Source organism: Phodopus roborovskii, unplaced genomic scaffold (assembly GCF_943737965.1).
Source record: "Phodopus roborovskii unplaced genomic scaffold, PHOROB, whole genome shotgun sequence".
Lineage (NCBI taxonomy): Eukaryota > Metazoa > Chordata > Mammalia > Rodentia > Cricetidae > Phodopus > Phodopus roborovskii.
The window spans coordinates 29,379,317-29,395,174 of record NW_026125052.1 but is presented as its reverse complement, the minus strand read 5'-3'; the positions used below and the strand labels follow the sequence as shown (position 1 = coordinate 29,395,174).

Below are 15,858 nucleotides of genomic sequence, written 5' to 3'. Positions count from 1 at the left end.
CGCCGCCGGGGGCGGGGCTTCCCGAGCGCGGCTCCACGCTCATTGGCTGGCATGTCAAGCAAGGCCCGTCCATTGCGCCTTCGGATTAGCCGAAGGCAGAACTTCCGGCTATCCACTTCCGTCCCTCGCTGCTGCTGACGGCGCTCCGCCGCGCCGGGGTCGGTGAAGGTGAGTTGGGTTCGAGGTGTTGTTGGGCCCGATCTCCGCGGCCTCTCCCGCGTTAGGTCCGCGCTCCGGACCTCGCTTTGACGCTTGTCCCGCCCCCGCGGAGGACGCCGGGCCTTCGAGCTGCCCCGCTGGCCGCGCGCCCGAGGTCACTGCCGTGCCCCGCTCACCTTCGCGGCCGGCGAGGCTGGGGCCTGGCTGTGACCTGCACCAATCACCTCTGATTTAGATGTTGCCACACTGTGTGACGGACTCGGGAGTGCCGTTTATGGCTTGGGGAAACATCACATAGCCGTGGTGTAGGGGTAGCTTTCCGAGGGGCCGCAGCGCTACGCCCTCCCCTCCCTGGGAGGGATCTAGGACTCCAGTGTGGGTAATGCTAGTTTTCCCGCTGGTCGAATAACCACAGGTCATTCGTTCCCTATTCTCACGACCTGTTGTTGCAGGCGCTAGAGATTAACCAGACGACAGCACGTCTGTGACTCCTGAGTTGCCCTCGTGCCCAGGAAAGTACATTCCATCTCTGGGATCCTTAGTTCATCTGACAACTGCCTTAGCCTCTCCCCCTCCTAGAGACGTTAGCTGTTCTAGGAGGGAAGGAAGGGGACTGGCATTTGACAACTGGTCGTTAGGAAGGTATCCTCCACGGTGCCTGGAATCCACTTAGCTCGTACACATGGCTTCTACTTGAAAGCCCTCTGACGGTAGCGATTGCCTGTACTTTGTCCTGTTTTGGTTTCAGGACAGTCACAGTCACTTTCTTCTCTCACTATCATTTGGGTAGAATGCCTCTGAAAATGCAAGGCATGTTTGCTGTGGACAGTATGGCATATGAAGGTTCAAGTGTATGGCAGGCAGGCGTTAAGGGTCACTGAAGTCTATAAAACTGTGGGAAATTGATGCCTACCGTTTCCCTTGGTGTTTTTAACAGCTCTCCCCCAGTTTGCAGATGAGGAGATTTTGTCTGGTGGAGCATCAGTGAATGAAGCACAATTGTTATTTATTTGACTTTTGCGTATCAATGTCCTGTAGCAGTGTTTGCAAAGAAACATGTAGACCAAAAAATAGAAATGGGTTTCTAACGATAAAGGGTTGGGATTATAGAAGGGTTACCTAGTAGGACAAATTATATTTGTATTCTGTGTTACACATCTTGAACTGAAAGCTTAACTGCCCATTTCCGGATTTATTGAGGCAGGCTATCATGGCTCCCAGGGTGGCCTTGAACTCACTGTGTACCCAAGGATGACCCTGAACCTTGGATCCTCTTGCCTCTGCCTCAGCTTATATGTGGTGCTGGAGATGGAACCGGGGCTTTGTCCATGCTCACCAAGCAATTTCAGCAACTGAGCCACAAGTCCTCATTCCTTTAGCTCTTGTGTAGACCCACCAAGTGCTTAAACGATGGTGGTCTGTCTCGTGGAAAGACACTGTTTAATCTGACCTGCTCTGTTTTTAGGATCGCAAGATGGCTGGCCGTAAACTTGCTCTAAAAACCATTGATTGGGTGTCTTTTGTGGAGATCATTCCCCGAAACCAGAAAACAATTGCAAACTCCCTGAAGTCCTGGAATGAGACCCTCCACACCAGGTGAGTGTGTTGTGAGAAAGAGCCCCGTGCTTGTCACTGCGCCCATCAGCAGGTTTTGACATTTATTGCATTCATTTCGTATGTTTACAAGTGCACACCTACTTGGTGTGTCGTGGAGGACATACGGACGGCAGGGCAGGGCAGGGCAGCTCGTGGGTGTTGGCTCTCTGCCTTCCCCTCCATGTGTGTCCCGGGTATTGAACACACACCCTCGGGTTTAGCAGCAAGTGCCTTTACCCAGTTAGCCATCTTGCCAGCACCACACCGGCATTCCTGATACTCTACTCTACCAGCGCAAAGAAAGTGATGTGATTTGTGAATGAAAGCAAGTTTTGGCGGTTTTGAGGCGGTCCTTCAGAGACTAGTGCTGACGCCCCAGTGTGACAAGGATTAGGGAGATTGCTGTGTGAGCAGCGTCTGTTGCTTGGGGAACGGTCCTGACTTTTACTTTCCCATATGAGCAGGTTGGCCAATCTGCCTGAGAAACCACCAGCGATTGACTGGGCGTATTACAAGGCCAATGTGGCCAAGGCTGGTTTGGTGGATGACTTTGAAAAGAAGGTGAGCCTCCGGATAACTAAAGCTCTGGTCTTGTATGGTTTGTATCCGTCTTGTACGGGGCTGGTATAAGGGATCAGTGAAAGTGGGTGTGGCCAAAGGCTCTGCAGCCGTGGGCTTAGTGAGCACCCTTAGAGTATGGAGTCTAGTCACTCAGCAGTACAGGCTAGCCTTGCTCCCAGGAGCTAGAGGGCTGCTAGGGCTCGCCCTCCTCCCAAGTTCCCCTTTAGTCTCTTACCTGCTTCCTATTCACAAACTAATGTGTTTCCCTTCTTTCATGGCCCTGCCCCCCCCCTTAAAAAAGTTAATTTCATGTGTATGGGGTTTTGCCTGCTTATATTTCTATGCACACAGCTGGTGTCAGAAGCTTGATGAGGGTATCAGACCTCCTGGAATTGGAATTATAGACTGTTTATGGGTGCTGAGAATTGAACCTGGGTCCTCTGGAAGAGCAGCCAGTACACTTAACCTCTGGGCCATCTCTACAGCCCCATCAGTGATCCGTCTTCTTTTGATACTTAGTCTCAATATCTGGAGTTCATTTGCTTATTCATGTGAAGGTGCTTCTAGAAAGTCAGCTCTGTGTAGCTTAGCGTACAGTGCTAGGGCTGTACCACTGAATAGTCCTCTAAAGACCATTTCTACCTTCACAATACTAACTTGATTCCTTCCAGTCAGCTCTTGGGGGTTTGAGTAAAAAAGAATTTCTTAGACTGCAAGGTGTGCTAAGTGGTTATTACTGGTCTGGTAGCCCTTGTCAGAGGAGGAAGCTAACACTTGTGATAAGGACATGCGGAAGGTTTTTAGGTGGTCAGTGACAGGGCTGAGGGGTCTAAGTCTTCCCACCACAATAGCAGAGGTTGGGAGGGATGGAGTGCTTTCCTGTGCTCAGTAAGGCATAGAGGCTTTCATCAGTCCTTTGGGTTTGTGGGTGTGGGGTTGGGTTTGAGGGTGACTGCTTTGTTCTTGGCCCTAGTATAATGCCCTGAAGATCCCAGTGCCCGAGGATAAGTACACAGCCCTGGTGGACAGCGAGGAGAAGGAGGATGTGAGTAGTAGGCGCTTCGTTTTTCTTTGTTTTGTTTCCTCCACAATTGCCTTGGTTTTTGTAAAGTCTCACTGTGTGGCCTTGGCTGGCCTCAGTCATGGTGATCCTCCTGCCTCAGCCTCCCAAGTGTGGGGATTATAGGCATGCACCACTATGATGAGATCCTGAAGTTTTCTTAATGACCATTGGTTGCCATTAGTAGAAAGGGTAGATAGTGAATTAAGAGGAATGGATTGTTAGTGAATGCAGCATGAACAGCATGAATGAACCTAGAAATAATGGCTGATTAGAAGAAGCCGTGGAGGTGCACACCTTAAGAACCCAGCACTCTGGGGGAGACGGGCAGGTCTGGGGTTCAGAGGCGGCCAGGGGTACACAGTGAGGCTCTGTCTTTATAAGTCTCTAGAAAATGCAATTACTCTTTAGTAAGAGAAGGCCTGAGAGGCTGCTTGGGGAGAGGGTGGGGTGAGCTGATAAAATGTCACTGTTGTTGAGTTTGATGACACTATGGCCAGTGAATTGCATGCTCTATTGGAAGTCCTGGAATCCATGCATCTCACTGTCAATGTCAGTTTTACATCCAACAGATCTGTTAAAAACAGGACATCAGCTTTAAAAAATAATTCATTCACCACCCAAATACCTATTTGCCTGAAAATACCTCAGGCCAACATGGGAACTTGGCCGGCCCCAGGGTCATGTGATTTGTTCTGACTGTTCGGTGCCCAGTCCTCAGCTGCTTTATGGCCTGGGCGCTTTGTGGGTGCTGGAAAAGCTGCGGGTTGCCTCCTTGGAAAGCGCTCTAGACTAGGTCAGCGTGCTCTCCCTAGATGGCAGTGGGAAAGGAGCAGACAGCCGCTTGCACCTCAGTGGTCAGCATACCGTTTGGTTTCAGGACAGTTTCTCCTTCCTCTTTAAGGTGAAGAACTGTGCTGCATTTGTGTCTGAATCCCAGGTCAGGATCCAGGAATATGAGAAGCAGGTGAGGAGGAGCCATGGTCTCTATGACATGTTGTCTCTGTCAGCCTGTGACAGTGACCTTCCATGGATTCTTGCTTTGATCTGGGTGGCCTTGCCTGTGTGCTATAGCTAACCTGCTTCTGCTATTTCTAGCTGGAGAAGATTAAGAACATCATCCCCTTTGATCAAATGACCATTGATGATTTGAATGAAGTCTTTCCAGAAACCAAGCTGGACAAGAAGAAGTACCCGTACTGGCCTCACCAGCCCATTGAGAACCTGTGAAGCAGGCCAGGAGGAGCTCCAGCCCTTCCTTCCACACTCTGGACATTAAAATAAAACCTTTACATAGTGTGGGGTGCTGTCTCTCAGTGGTGAACTCTCCTGAGGTCCCCCCCCCCCCGAAGCAATGTGTTCTGTGAACTAGTTGTCTCAGGGGCAGACTATAGGGAACTGTGGGACTTGGCCAGCAGAGCCTGGACCACACTACAGGGAGGACAGTCTGTGACCTCTGTATGTGCATTCTGGCTCCTACATCTCTCTCTCTCTCTCTCTCTCTCTCTCTCTCACACACACACACACACACACACACACACACACACACATTGGAAAACTGATTTGTTCAGGCGGTCGGAGGAGACATCCCTGAAGGCAGGACTTGTATGCCCAGTGCACAGTTGCTGAGTTAACTCCCGGGGCTGTGTTATCCTCACAAGCATCAGACCGTAATGGGAATTAAGGAGGTTGCCTGGGTTCGAGATTTCTAGACATTTATGTACCCCCCATCTCACATACCATAGCTTAAATCATGTTGGGGCAGCATGATCATGCAAGGGTTCCAATGCACAAGCCAGAAAATGGATGACTTTAGTGGAACAGCAGGGCTGGCCTGGCTGAGGGTCAGGAACCCATAGCTCTTTAGTGGGGTGCCAGTCCCATAATTTAGGGGGTCACTCGGTGTTGTGTTCTGCTGTTGTAGACATTAAAGTCAGATAGCTACCTGTCAATGTCTGAGCTCCATGCTTTTGCTCCTGCCCTGGACTTGTCAAGGCAGGGCTTAACCTAACCTTGTCTCCACCCCTTCCCTCCCTGACTGTCAGGGTTGTGAGGCTGTGTGGGGAAGGGGTGAGAGCTACTCCATAGCTCTGCATCACCGTCCTATCTGGGAGGCATTCATCCAAAGACTTCTCTCACTGGAGAGCCTCAGCAGCCGGAGAGGATGGAGTCGGGCCTTTTCCCTGGTGGACTGCATTCATGTGTGTATGTATGTATGTATGATTTAACATACATGCATGATTTAGGCCCTCTAACTACACATGCACATGCCTTCAACCCCAAGCCGGATGTGTGGACTGCAAGTTTGAATCTAGCAAACCACAAATCACAATTTTTGGTTTTCGTGACAGGGTTTCTCTGTAGACCCGGCTGTTTTGGAACTCTGTAGACCAGGCTAGCTTCTAACTCACAAAGATCGGCCTCCCTCTGAGTTGGGATTAAAGACATTCGCAACCACTGCTAGTCACAAAAATTGAATTTAAAAGCAACAACAGGAAGCACCCACGTCGGATCAGACTCCGGATGCAAAGGTCCCTTTATGTACACCTCTTAGCATGTGGCCTCTCAACAGGAAATTCTCCAACGCTAAACTACCAAGTCTTCCAAGGGGGAACATTTTCCGTTTTAAACATGGATTACATCAAGGTTCACTTGGGAGGACCCATGTGGGGATGAAAACGTTTCATTGCGACCACGAAGGGACTCGAACCCTCAATCTTCTGATCCGAAGTCAGACGCCTTATCCATTAGGCCACGCGGTCTCATTGCCCGTGATCCTTGGCTGTAACGTATTGTTTGATGAAGATCAGGATCGGCTCCAGCGGTCGGCGGTGTCTGTCACTGCGGGGCGGCTGCGCAGCGCGACTGCGTGGCTGGCTTCGGGCCAGTTCGGATGCTTCCCGGTCGGCCCTGTACGGGTGCGCACCGCACGGCCCCGTACAGGGCCCCGTACCGGCTCTCTCCCATCTCGCAGCGCGTCGCCGCCGCCTTTTGCCCGCGTCTGGCGACCGAGTGTTCCGTGTGCCTTCCGGGATGGGGCTGGCCACGTCAGCGCGCCGCGCTATCACCGACCACGTGAACACCGCGTTTTATCGTGCCCCAGTGGCCTAATGGATAAGGCACTGGCCTCCTAAGCCAGGGATTGTGGGTTCGAGTCCCACCTGGGGTGGTTCCGTGCTCGTTTTGGAAGAGGCTGCTGTATTCCGTGTCCCGGGCATGCGTCTCTTTTTACAGAGTCCATTTTGTTTTTAAAAAACTGAGCCATTAGCTCAGAAGTAGTGAGCTACCACCATTACCCCAGGTGGGACTCGAACCCACAATCCCTGGCTTAGGAGGCCAGTGCCTTATCCATTAGGCCACTGGGGCTCACAGCACGTGAGCGACGCCTTTTCCATTCTAATGTGTGCTGATGCGCCCGTGTTTAACGCCTCATTCAAGTGTGGTGTTTTGGTTGCTGCTCGGGAGAGCCGCCAAGACGCGCACCAAACGCCCGAGCTGGGTCACCGCCAGCGCCGAGCACTTAGGGCAGGGCCCGGGGCGCCCGAGGCTGCCCGCACACGCCGACCGGGAATTAGTGGGAGTTTCCACGGCGTTAACTCCCCGCCCCCCACCACACACCACCACCCAGCTATTTTGTCCTTTCTACACCTCTAAAGAACTGACAGTGACTCCCGAAAGGATGAGAAATAAGTATCAGTGACAATATTGGCAACATTGAAACATAAGCACTGAAAACTTCCCAATCCTTCATAACGATATTTATACACAATGTCTGTCCTTTGCACGGAGAGGGCGGCCGTCAGTCAAGGGAGGAACGGGAAGGGAGGTAGACAGGGAGAGGCAGTTCTTAGTATTGTAATATTAACACACGCTTTAAAAAACAACAAACAAAACGAAACGAAAAACCCGAGGGAACGGAGGCGCAGAGCAGTCTGGGAAGCACAGTTTAGTTCAGGGACTTAGCAATGTCTTCGTAATAGGCGTTGAGGTTCTGGGAAAGGGCTGAGGCTTGAAAGGAGGTATGTATGATTTTTTAACTATGTAACCGAGCACAGGAAGCATTTGTTTAGATGACTTATCCGTGTGGAATTCTCGTAGTTCAGCCTAACAATGCCCTGGTCTGTTTGTTTCTCAACGCTGACTTCACGAAAAGCCGCAACAGGACCTGCGGGGGGGGGGGGGAGGGGGGATCCCGACACGAGGAAGATGGCACAATGACCCTAACACACTTGGAGCTAAAGCTTGATGAGCATGAAGTCTGGAGCAATGTGGAGATTGGGAAGAAACAGAAGTCGTGGACATCGTAGGAAGCGGTGATGGAGTAGTCACTGGCCTCAGCCATGACCCAGGAACTGGTACAAGATCATAGGAATTGTTAGAACCCCGCCCTAAGCCCAGTGACAGCTCATATCAACTGGGAGGTATTAAATTTTAGGTATAATCTCTTGCAAGCCAGGGCCCTGGAACAGAGTAAAATTACGGCAGAAATATAAACCAAACTTAGAGAATTTTCTTGCAGGCCAGCGCAATGTTTCACCTCCTGCAGACAAGTAACGCTAGCCTGACAGTAATGAGGCTCAATTTCCAAGCTGATATAGAATTCACATTCTGGTTTGTCACTGGGAAATTTGACCAGGCCAGAGCTTATCTGATTAAAAAAAAATTAAGTTATATTTGTGTGTGCACACGAATGATTCATGGAGCTTGTGGAGGTCAGAAGCCATTATCTCATGAGTCTCCTTACACCACGTGGGAGCCAGGGATCAAACTCTTGGCAGCAAGCTCCTTTATCTGCTGAGCCACCTCTCTGGCCTTTATTTTTTGCTCGTGTGTGTGTGTGTGTGTGTGTGTGTGTGTGTGTGTGTGTGTGTGCACGCACATGAAACAACTTGCAGGGGCTGGTGATATGGTTCAGCAGGTAACGGCTTGTGGCTGATGTAGCCAAGCCTGATTGGTCCCTGGGGCCCACGTGGTGGAAGAAGAGCACTGGCTCCCACACGTTGTCCTCTGACCTCCAAACACGTACTGTGGTCCATGCGTGCCTCTCCTCACAATAATAAAATCAGGTCCGCCTACACGGCTTGGCAGGTATTTGCCTTTAAGCCTAGGATGAGTTCCACCTCCGTGGTGGAAGAGGTGGCTCTGCAAGTTGCTCTCTAACCCTCAGGTGCGTGTGACACACAACTGCCCCAAACTCCCAATCAACCAATGGGTTTTGATGCTCTTACCTGCCTTCCTCCCAGGTGTACCTCCCAAGTCTCCTGCACAACCTGCCATCGGGCATCCCTGGCTTCCTTCCTGCCCACTGTGTTCGGTTTCTTTGTGTTTTTGAAGGGCCAGCTCAAATGCTGGCCCTCCTGCTGTATGCTCCTTGAGGACCTACCTACAATGCTCTGCTGCCCAATGTGCTGGCACAGCGCTGCGCAGCATCTGGGAGGGGTTTAGGCTGAAAGGCAGGAGCTCTGTTGCAAAGCTCTGAGAGGTGAAGCTCCTGTACGCAGAAGTTTATTGCATCCAGTAATACATGGGGTGGACAACCGAGGAGGCTGCCCCGATGACCTGTGGCCTTCCCTCCTGAGGAACATTCTGGCAAGGCTCCAGTTATGGAGAAGAGTCTCTTCGGCTGGTGTGGCAGCTCTCTGCAGAGTCGCATGGCACCCCGGTCTTTGCCAGCAGTGGGGGTGACTTCAGTCCATAGTAACCCTCCTGCTCATCTTTATGGAAGAGTTTATTCTTTTCTGGCGCAGCCTCTCCCGATTCATGTTTTCTATCCTGAAAACAAAAGATGGCTATGAGGCCCAGATGTGCAATCAGTGCTTTTCAAAGCTGGAGCTGAGGGGGAGCAGAGCAGCCTGGGCAGCTGAAGCCAGATGTGCGCTAGGCCTGGGTCGGCAACACCCTGCTGGAAGCCCCTGGACTCTATCTCATCTGCCCAGCTGTACCTGAGCCTCTGGAGCTGGACGTCTTCTTTGGATGGCTCCTTGGGCACCTGGCTGGCCTCCGCAATCATGTCTCGAATTTTCTGTAGGCATTCTGCCAGATTCCGGAACTGATAGCGACTGCTCTCAGAGGTGAGTACCAACTCTCCTGCCTTGTTGATCTTGTTTTTGTGCTGCCAAGGAGGAAAATTAAGGCCCACAAGCCTACCCCCACCCCAGGGACCCACAGGGACAGAAAGGGGTGGATACCTTGAGAGCAATCTTCTGGCGCACGGGTTCAGCAATCCAGTCTGCACTGGCCAAGTGAAACCTGACTTCAGCCTTGGAATTCACTGTGGACAGGGAGAAAGGAGTGGGATCCTGAGACTCTGGGGTCATGGTGCTCAGGAAGTCAGGGAAAGTCCTGAAGTCAGGGGAGCCAACTACCTAGCCAGGAACATTCCAGCCTATGTTGGAGCTAGCCATGGAACAAGCCCACCAGGCAAGTATTGGGACAAAACTAGACTTGTGGGATCCAAATGTCCGCAAGAGTTTTACTGGCTCCTGAAAAGAGCAGGGGGATGGGTTTCGTGAGAGCAAAGGAAACCTGTTCTCTGTGGATCCAAGCAGGCTGCCAGCCCATGCTGTGAGCTCTCTTTGTTTACCCTCAAAGCCAATCCCAGCCTTAGCAACCTGCAGCTGAGAGCCAGACAATCGGGCCACATTCAGAAGATTCAAAAGGATTGTTATAAGCTGGAGGTGTGTGAGCGCTGCAGAAAAATCCCTTTATTCCATAGGAATGTGAATGCAGGGTTTCTCACAGCCCCCTCCCAGCTGACACTTAAAGCAGACGGGAGCACTGTGCGGTGCCTGTACCTTTGTTAACGTTCTGCCCCCCAGGACCGCTACTCCGACAGTAAGAAATGCTCAATCGATCTGCAAAACAGAAGAATACTTACACAAGAATTCCCCAGGAAACGTGTAGACTGCTAATTTAGTGAATGTGACTACTCACCTAATTTAGTCAATATGACTATAACATGTGCGTGCGCATACACACACACACACACACACACACACACACACACACACACACACACACCAGCAAAGATATCCAAACTAAAATTGGGACAACTGACTTTCTCAAGACCTCCCAGGGAGTGGAGGAAATAAAACAGTGACCCAAGTCTAGCACATTCTACCAAACCCTTCTGCTGATTTTGTTTGCTTTAAAGAGAAAATTCTTCCAGAGGCTCATGTTAAGAGACAGACTTAGTTTCACATAGTTCAAAGAGTGGTGGATATGGAGTCAGGATGGGCTAGAAGCTGGCTCGAGTGGACAAAAGGACTAGGTGGGCGGGACAGCACATTCCTTGTGATGCTGGCACTTGGGAGTCTGAGGGGGGAGAATACTGAGTTTGAGGCTACACAGTCGGACAGGGACAAGAAAGTATTGTTTCTGGGTTGAAACTATGTGTTGGGTGGATGGGAACTTGATTTTCAGTTCGGGAGCTCTCATCCTGAAAGGCAGTGTGGCCACTAACTACATGTTGCCAAAGTCCTACAGCTTCTCTTGTGTTGTGGGATAATCCTTCTGTATGCTGTGAATACGTATTATTCTCACTGGTTAGTAATACCGCTGCTTGGCCTATGGCAAGGCAGAATAAAGCTAGGCAGACAAGCAAACTAAAGGCTGGAATGGAAAAGGAGGTGCTGACAGATCCCAGGGACTGCCCAAGAAGCAAGATGCTAGGGTTAAAGGAGTGTGCCACCACCGCCCGGCTACTTGTTTATTTTTAAGCTGGAGGATGGGGTTCCTTCCTCCTATTTCTATAACTCATGCAACCATCTTGTAGTGTCTGGGTAGGGGAGACACAGCAGCAGCAAACTGCAAGGCCAGCTGGTAAACCACAGCAGTGTAGGTGCTGAGGTACTGTGGTGCCCATCTTGGGACCATCTCCCAAGACTCCCACTTTTGGAAAAGCCAGTTAAATCTTGTTCTGACTCAATAACAAAAGTACCTGGTACTGCAGGGGAATGGATGTGCTATGGAGCCCAGCAACCCTGCATGTAAGACAGGTGGGTCATGCTGGCTGCAGCTGAGTCTGCTGAAACAGAATGCCCTGTAAACCTCAACCTCCAGAGAGTTCCGGAGGCCGGGAGAGGCGACAGCTGTCCACTGAGCAGAATGCCTGTTTTTCCAGAGTCTGTGATGAGGTACATCCCTTGGCTCCCACTCTCCCACACACCTTCCTTCCTTCCACAACACTCAACCCCTGCGCCATAAAGACTGTTCCAAATCACAAGCACACCAAGAGCTGTTCGTATGGGGGGAGACCATGCGGTCTACACGCATGGCTAAGCTATCGCTCATTCGCTGTTCTAAGCTATGCTACAAAGATTTCTTTCCACACCCATGGTTGTTCTCGCTACTGGCTTTCACAGGTGTGGTGAGATCTACAAGGAAGATTCAGTAAATGGCTGTGTGTGTGGTGCTTGGGACTGATTCCAGGTCCCCTAGCCTAAAGTGACTGATTTTCAAAACCATTACTTACCTAGAGGGATGTCACTGCTGCCTTGTTTCGCATGTTCCTGTAATATAACATACATAGTGTCAGGAGAAAGAAGTCACCTGCCAGGCTACTCCTAACTGGTCCAAGACCGGGGAGGAAAAAAAAAAAAAAAAAAAAATTAGTGTAAAGCTACGAGCCAAATGTTATGTGTTTTATGCTGGAGAAATGACTCAGTGGGTAAAAGCACTGTATGTCACACCTGACAACCTGAGTTCGCTCTCCGCCCCCAAATCATCACCGTGTGTGTTCACAGCGTGCTCTCAAGAGAAGTCTGCAGAATGAAGTGTGAGTTACTGAATGGAAATGCCGGATGCTCTTTCAGTCAACAGGCTCCCTCTCTCCTGCTCTGGCCAGTGCAGCGTGTCTACACAGAGCAGGTAAACATGGGTCCTGAAGAAACAACTCTTGCCTCTGGCTTCCTGACGATGCTGGGGGCTAAAGGCCGGGGGACCTTACAACCCGCGGACCTCAGCTTTCACTGTCCACTTTGAAGATCCGTAACTCACACATCTCATAGGACGTGGGCCAGGGGCCCAGAAAACAAACGCGGAGGAGCTGGTGATCTTGAAGGAGGCGAAGCAGGAGGAGAGTGCAGGCTCTGTCTCCCGGGGCCTGCACTCCTGGAAGCACCAGAGCCCACCCCCACCCGGGGCCAACCCGGGTTGCTAGGACGACCAGCCCGCCCGCAGCAACCAAAACGATCCACGCCGCCCGCCCGGCTTCCTGGCGTCGCCCAGCAGCGAGGAGAACCGCCCTTTCCGCCCCGCCTTTCCAGGCTCACCGGGACCTTCCAGGCCGTGTCCGCGCCCTTGGATTCGGGATAGAGCTTGTCCAGGCTGTAGATGCTCTGGAATCCGGTGCCCTCTCCCTGTCTGTGCAGAGCCCGGCGAGCACTGCGCGCGGGCGGCCGGAGCAGCAAGGTTCCAGCTCGGCGCAGGCCCCAGCGCAAGCCCCAGGCGGCCGCCATGTTCGTCTCTCAGGGCCGCTTCCGGTCGGTGCTCACTCTCCCGTGGTCCGCAAGCTGGCGTTGCGCTCGCCTCTTGAGTTCCGCCTGATTTTTTCGCGCTCTGGGCTGGCCACCTAGTGTGGTAGTGGTAGGGACCCAGCTGACACCTGGCAGAGGTTGACAGGCGGACAGCGGCCACCTACGGGAGATTCTTCTGAAAAAGGCTCCTGTATCTGCCTGGCTTGGTGGTGCTCATTTGCACTGCAGATTCTAGCCTAATGTAGTTACATATTGAATCTCTGTCATAAAAATAGTAAGTGGGTAGGAGATGGTGCACGCCTTAATCCCAGCACTCCAGAGGCAGAGGCAGAGGCAGGCAGATCTCTGAGTTCGAGGCTAGCCTGGTCTACAGAATGAGTTCCAAGACAGCCGAGGCTACCGGGGGGGGGGGAGAACCAAAAATAACAATAACAACTACTAGTAGTAAAATTTCTGGATCCCATGTCCCCAGAAATACCCCTTCCTCTTTCTCTTTTTGAATCTGTTCTCTTTACCTGGACCCAACAACTTAACCAAACACATCAACGAGATCTTACCTGTTGCCAAGCTGTGGCGGTGCATATCTTTAATCCAGCATTTAGGAGGCAGAGGCAGGCAGATCTCTGAATTCGAGGCCAGCAGATTGGAGGACAGCCAGGGCTACACGGAGAAATCCTATCTTGAAAAGCCAATAAATAAATAAATAAATAAACGAACAAACAAATGAATAAATGGTCTTATCTGTTCAGTTTGGATTATCCCTGCTCTCTCCTATCTCTTTCTCAGTGTGTGAGCCACATCCCTAGCCTGCTTCAGACAGAAGGGTAGATAGACACAGACATATAGATAGATAATTAATCTGTGTGTGTAGTTTAATGGTTGGTTGATTTATGGTATGTATGTATGTATGTATGAATGTACTGAGACAGGGTCTCAGTTATGTGACCCTGGATGGCCTGGAGCTCACTATATAGATTGGGATGTTTGCCTCTCTCCCCAGAGCATTGGGATTAAGGGTTTACCCAACCAGGTCTGGCTTTTGTTTCTGTTTTGTTTCCTATGTAGCTTAGGCTGGCCTTGAACTCCTGACCCTCTTGCCTCTACCTCCCAGATGCTCATATTACAGGTTGTGCACCACCACTCAAGGTCCAGTCTTGTTTTCTAATGTAATTAGATTCTAATGCACGTCTCCTCGATAGAATGTAGGCTCTCTGCTCTATCCCAAACAGGCAGAGCATGGCCCACCATGGACACACCACAAATGTGGATCAAGTGAATTCCACGGCAACTCATTTTTGAAAGCTGAGTTTCAGTCAAGCTGAGTTGTAGAACTTCATGGTTTATTTTGTTTTTTATTTGTTTGTTTTGTTTTTTTCTCCATAAAACAGCCTATAAGCCACACTCACCAGTGTGTGACTTGTGATGGATGGCTTGGTTTATACCCAGCCTAGTGGGGGGAGGCACATCATTGAAGGTTCTTTCCCTCTAGTTTTAGGGAGCAGCAGAGTGGGTTTTTTCTAGCCAGTAGACAAGACAAGCTGGAGAAGTAGGTGTAGCATTCAGAAGACTTTGGGTTAAGCAGAGCCATTTCATGTTGGTGTTAAGGCAAGAACCCCAGAATTGCTGAAGTTCTCACGCTAAGACTACAGGTAAAACCGTTGATGTTTGAAGGTGACTAATCCCTGGCCAAGTTACTTAGTTGGGGTTGTTGTAGAAGAAACTAGAAGCCAATAAATGTTACTAATTGTTAGTAATTCTTGTGGTTAGCTCGTAATGAAGAGTTTAATTTTCTAGGAGAAAGTGTCATTACCTAGAAAAATATGCCCCTGGGATCATTTAAATATTCCCCCAGGACACTGGCTGATTGAAATAGGAGATTGTCATTGAAGCAAGCCTTTAGATCTCAGCATTCCTGGGGAGATAAACAAGCCCCTAGGCACTTTGTGAACTCGCACTAGGAAGCATAGGTAACTGACAAATTCCCTGGGACCCTGGGTTGATAGGAGTCTTGTGGGTCCCTCCCTGTCTGACAGTCCCAGAACCTCAGTGGGAGCAGAGATGTTTCCACAGTGACCAGAATAAGCTGCTCAGGGAAGCAAACCCAGACATTGACTCAGGTTATGGGTTATGAATAATGAAATCAGTGCTGTGTCATGGTGTCCTTGCTCCTAGGCGGGGGCTCTAGCCTGTGCCTAGCCCACGGGTTGTAGGGAGAGGAAGCTTCACGTTTCCATGACTCTAAATAAACACAGCCTGCTCAGGCCATCTGGTGGCCTGGATTCTGGGAGAGACAGGAATAGAGCAGGGAATGAGGCAGGTTGCCCTGTAGTGGGGAGAGTACCTGGCAGGTTCTCTCATTTGCTGCTGCCAGGAACCCTTCAGTTAGGGGGCTCCTGGGAGGAGGACTGGGCCTGTGAGGTGACCCCTGCTCCCCTAAGTAGGTGAGCACTAAGTGGGGTGTGGGCGAGCATGCCTATAATTTCAACACTTGGAGACTGAGGCAGGAGGATTACTGTGAGTTCAGGGCCAGTCTCTGTTACCTAGTGAGTTTCCTGCCAGCCTGGTCCTATAACAAAACCTCCCTTTAAATGATAACAAGAAAAAGGCTGGCACTGGAGGTTGAAGCGAGCATTCCATGTCCCCTCATTGATCTTCCCCAGACTGGATGGCCCCTCATTGATCTTCCTGAGACTGGATGGCCCCTCATTGATCTTCCCGAGACTGGATGGGCTGAGATGGTGCTGGGGGTGGGGGTGGGGGGCATTCACTCAAAATGAGGGAAAAGGAAGAAAGGGTTAAAGGGTCAGTTCTGGAAGCTGGGGAATTTGTAGATGCAGTCTATGTGAGCTGGCATATGAAGGGACCCACGGGTTTCCATCCTCCTGAGTGAGTCAGGCACAGGTTGTTGGGTGCAGCCATAGGGTAGGAAATCCATTCTGACAAGATCTCTAGACTAATTTTCCTTCCCAGAGGGATGAGCAGCACAGAGCATGCTCCCTGGCTTGA

General features: G+C 50.8%; 2 protein-coding genes and 3 non-coding genes across 6 annotated transcripts; 2 read left to right on the top strand and 3 right to left on the bottom strand.

Annotated features, from left to right (window-relative positions):
- The first annotated feature begins 110 nt into the window (after nt 1-110).
- On the top strand, nt 111-4,675 carry Atp5pd (ATP synthase peripheral stalk subunit d). Of its 2 annotated transcripts, XM_051180329.1 has the most exons (6): nt 111-168; nt 1,625-1,755; nt 2,220-2,316; nt 3,290-3,361; nt 4,281-4,343; nt 4,475-4,675. In XM_051180329.1, exons 2-6 carry the CDS (start codon nt 1,634-1,636, stop codon nt 4,604-4,606), a joined length of 486 nt encoding a protein of 161 aa, XP_051036286.1. In that variant the 5' UTR covers nt 111-168; nt 1,625-1,633; the 3' UTR covers nt 4,607-4,675. The 2 variants fall into 2 exon arrangements, with proteins under 2 accessions (XP_051036286.1, XP_051036294.1); XM_051180337.1 differs by lacking the exon at nt 3,290-3,361.
- A 1,390-nt stretch (nt 4,676-6,065) lies between these two features.
- Trnar-ucg (transfer RNA arginine (anticodon UCG)) lies at nt 6,066-6,138 on the bottom strand. Its single transcript has one exon. It is a non-coding gene; the product is annotated as a tRNA-Arg (tRNA).
- Nucleotides 6,139-6,472: 334 nt separating this feature from the next.
- Trnar-ccu (transfer RNA arginine (anticodon CCU)) lies at nt 6,473-6,545 on the top strand. Its single transcript has one exon. It is a non-coding gene; the product is annotated as a tRNA-Arg (tRNA).
- A 124-nt stretch (nt 6,546-6,669) lies between these two features.
- Trnar-ccu (transfer RNA arginine (anticodon CCU)) lies at nt 6,670-6,742 on the bottom strand. The gene has a single exon. It is a non-coding gene; the product is annotated as a tRNA-Arg (tRNA).
- A 2,191-nt stretch (nt 6,743-8,933) lies between these two features.
- Mrpl58 (mitochondrial ribosomal protein L58) lies at nt 8,934-12,873 on the bottom strand. Its single transcript, XM_051180315.1, has 6 exons — nt 12,649-12,873; nt 11,850-11,886; nt 10,171-10,230; nt 9,565-9,647; nt 9,319-9,488; nt 8,934-9,148 (listed from the first exon to the last, which is right to left on the bottom strand). Exons 1-6 carry the CDS (start codon nt 12,832-12,834, stop codon nt 9,064-9,066), a joined length of 621 nt encoding a protein of 206 aa, XP_051036272.1. The 5' UTR covers nt 12,835-12,873; the 3' UTR covers nt 8,934-9,063.
- Between the last annotated feature and the right edge of the window lie 2,985 nt (nt 12,874-15,858).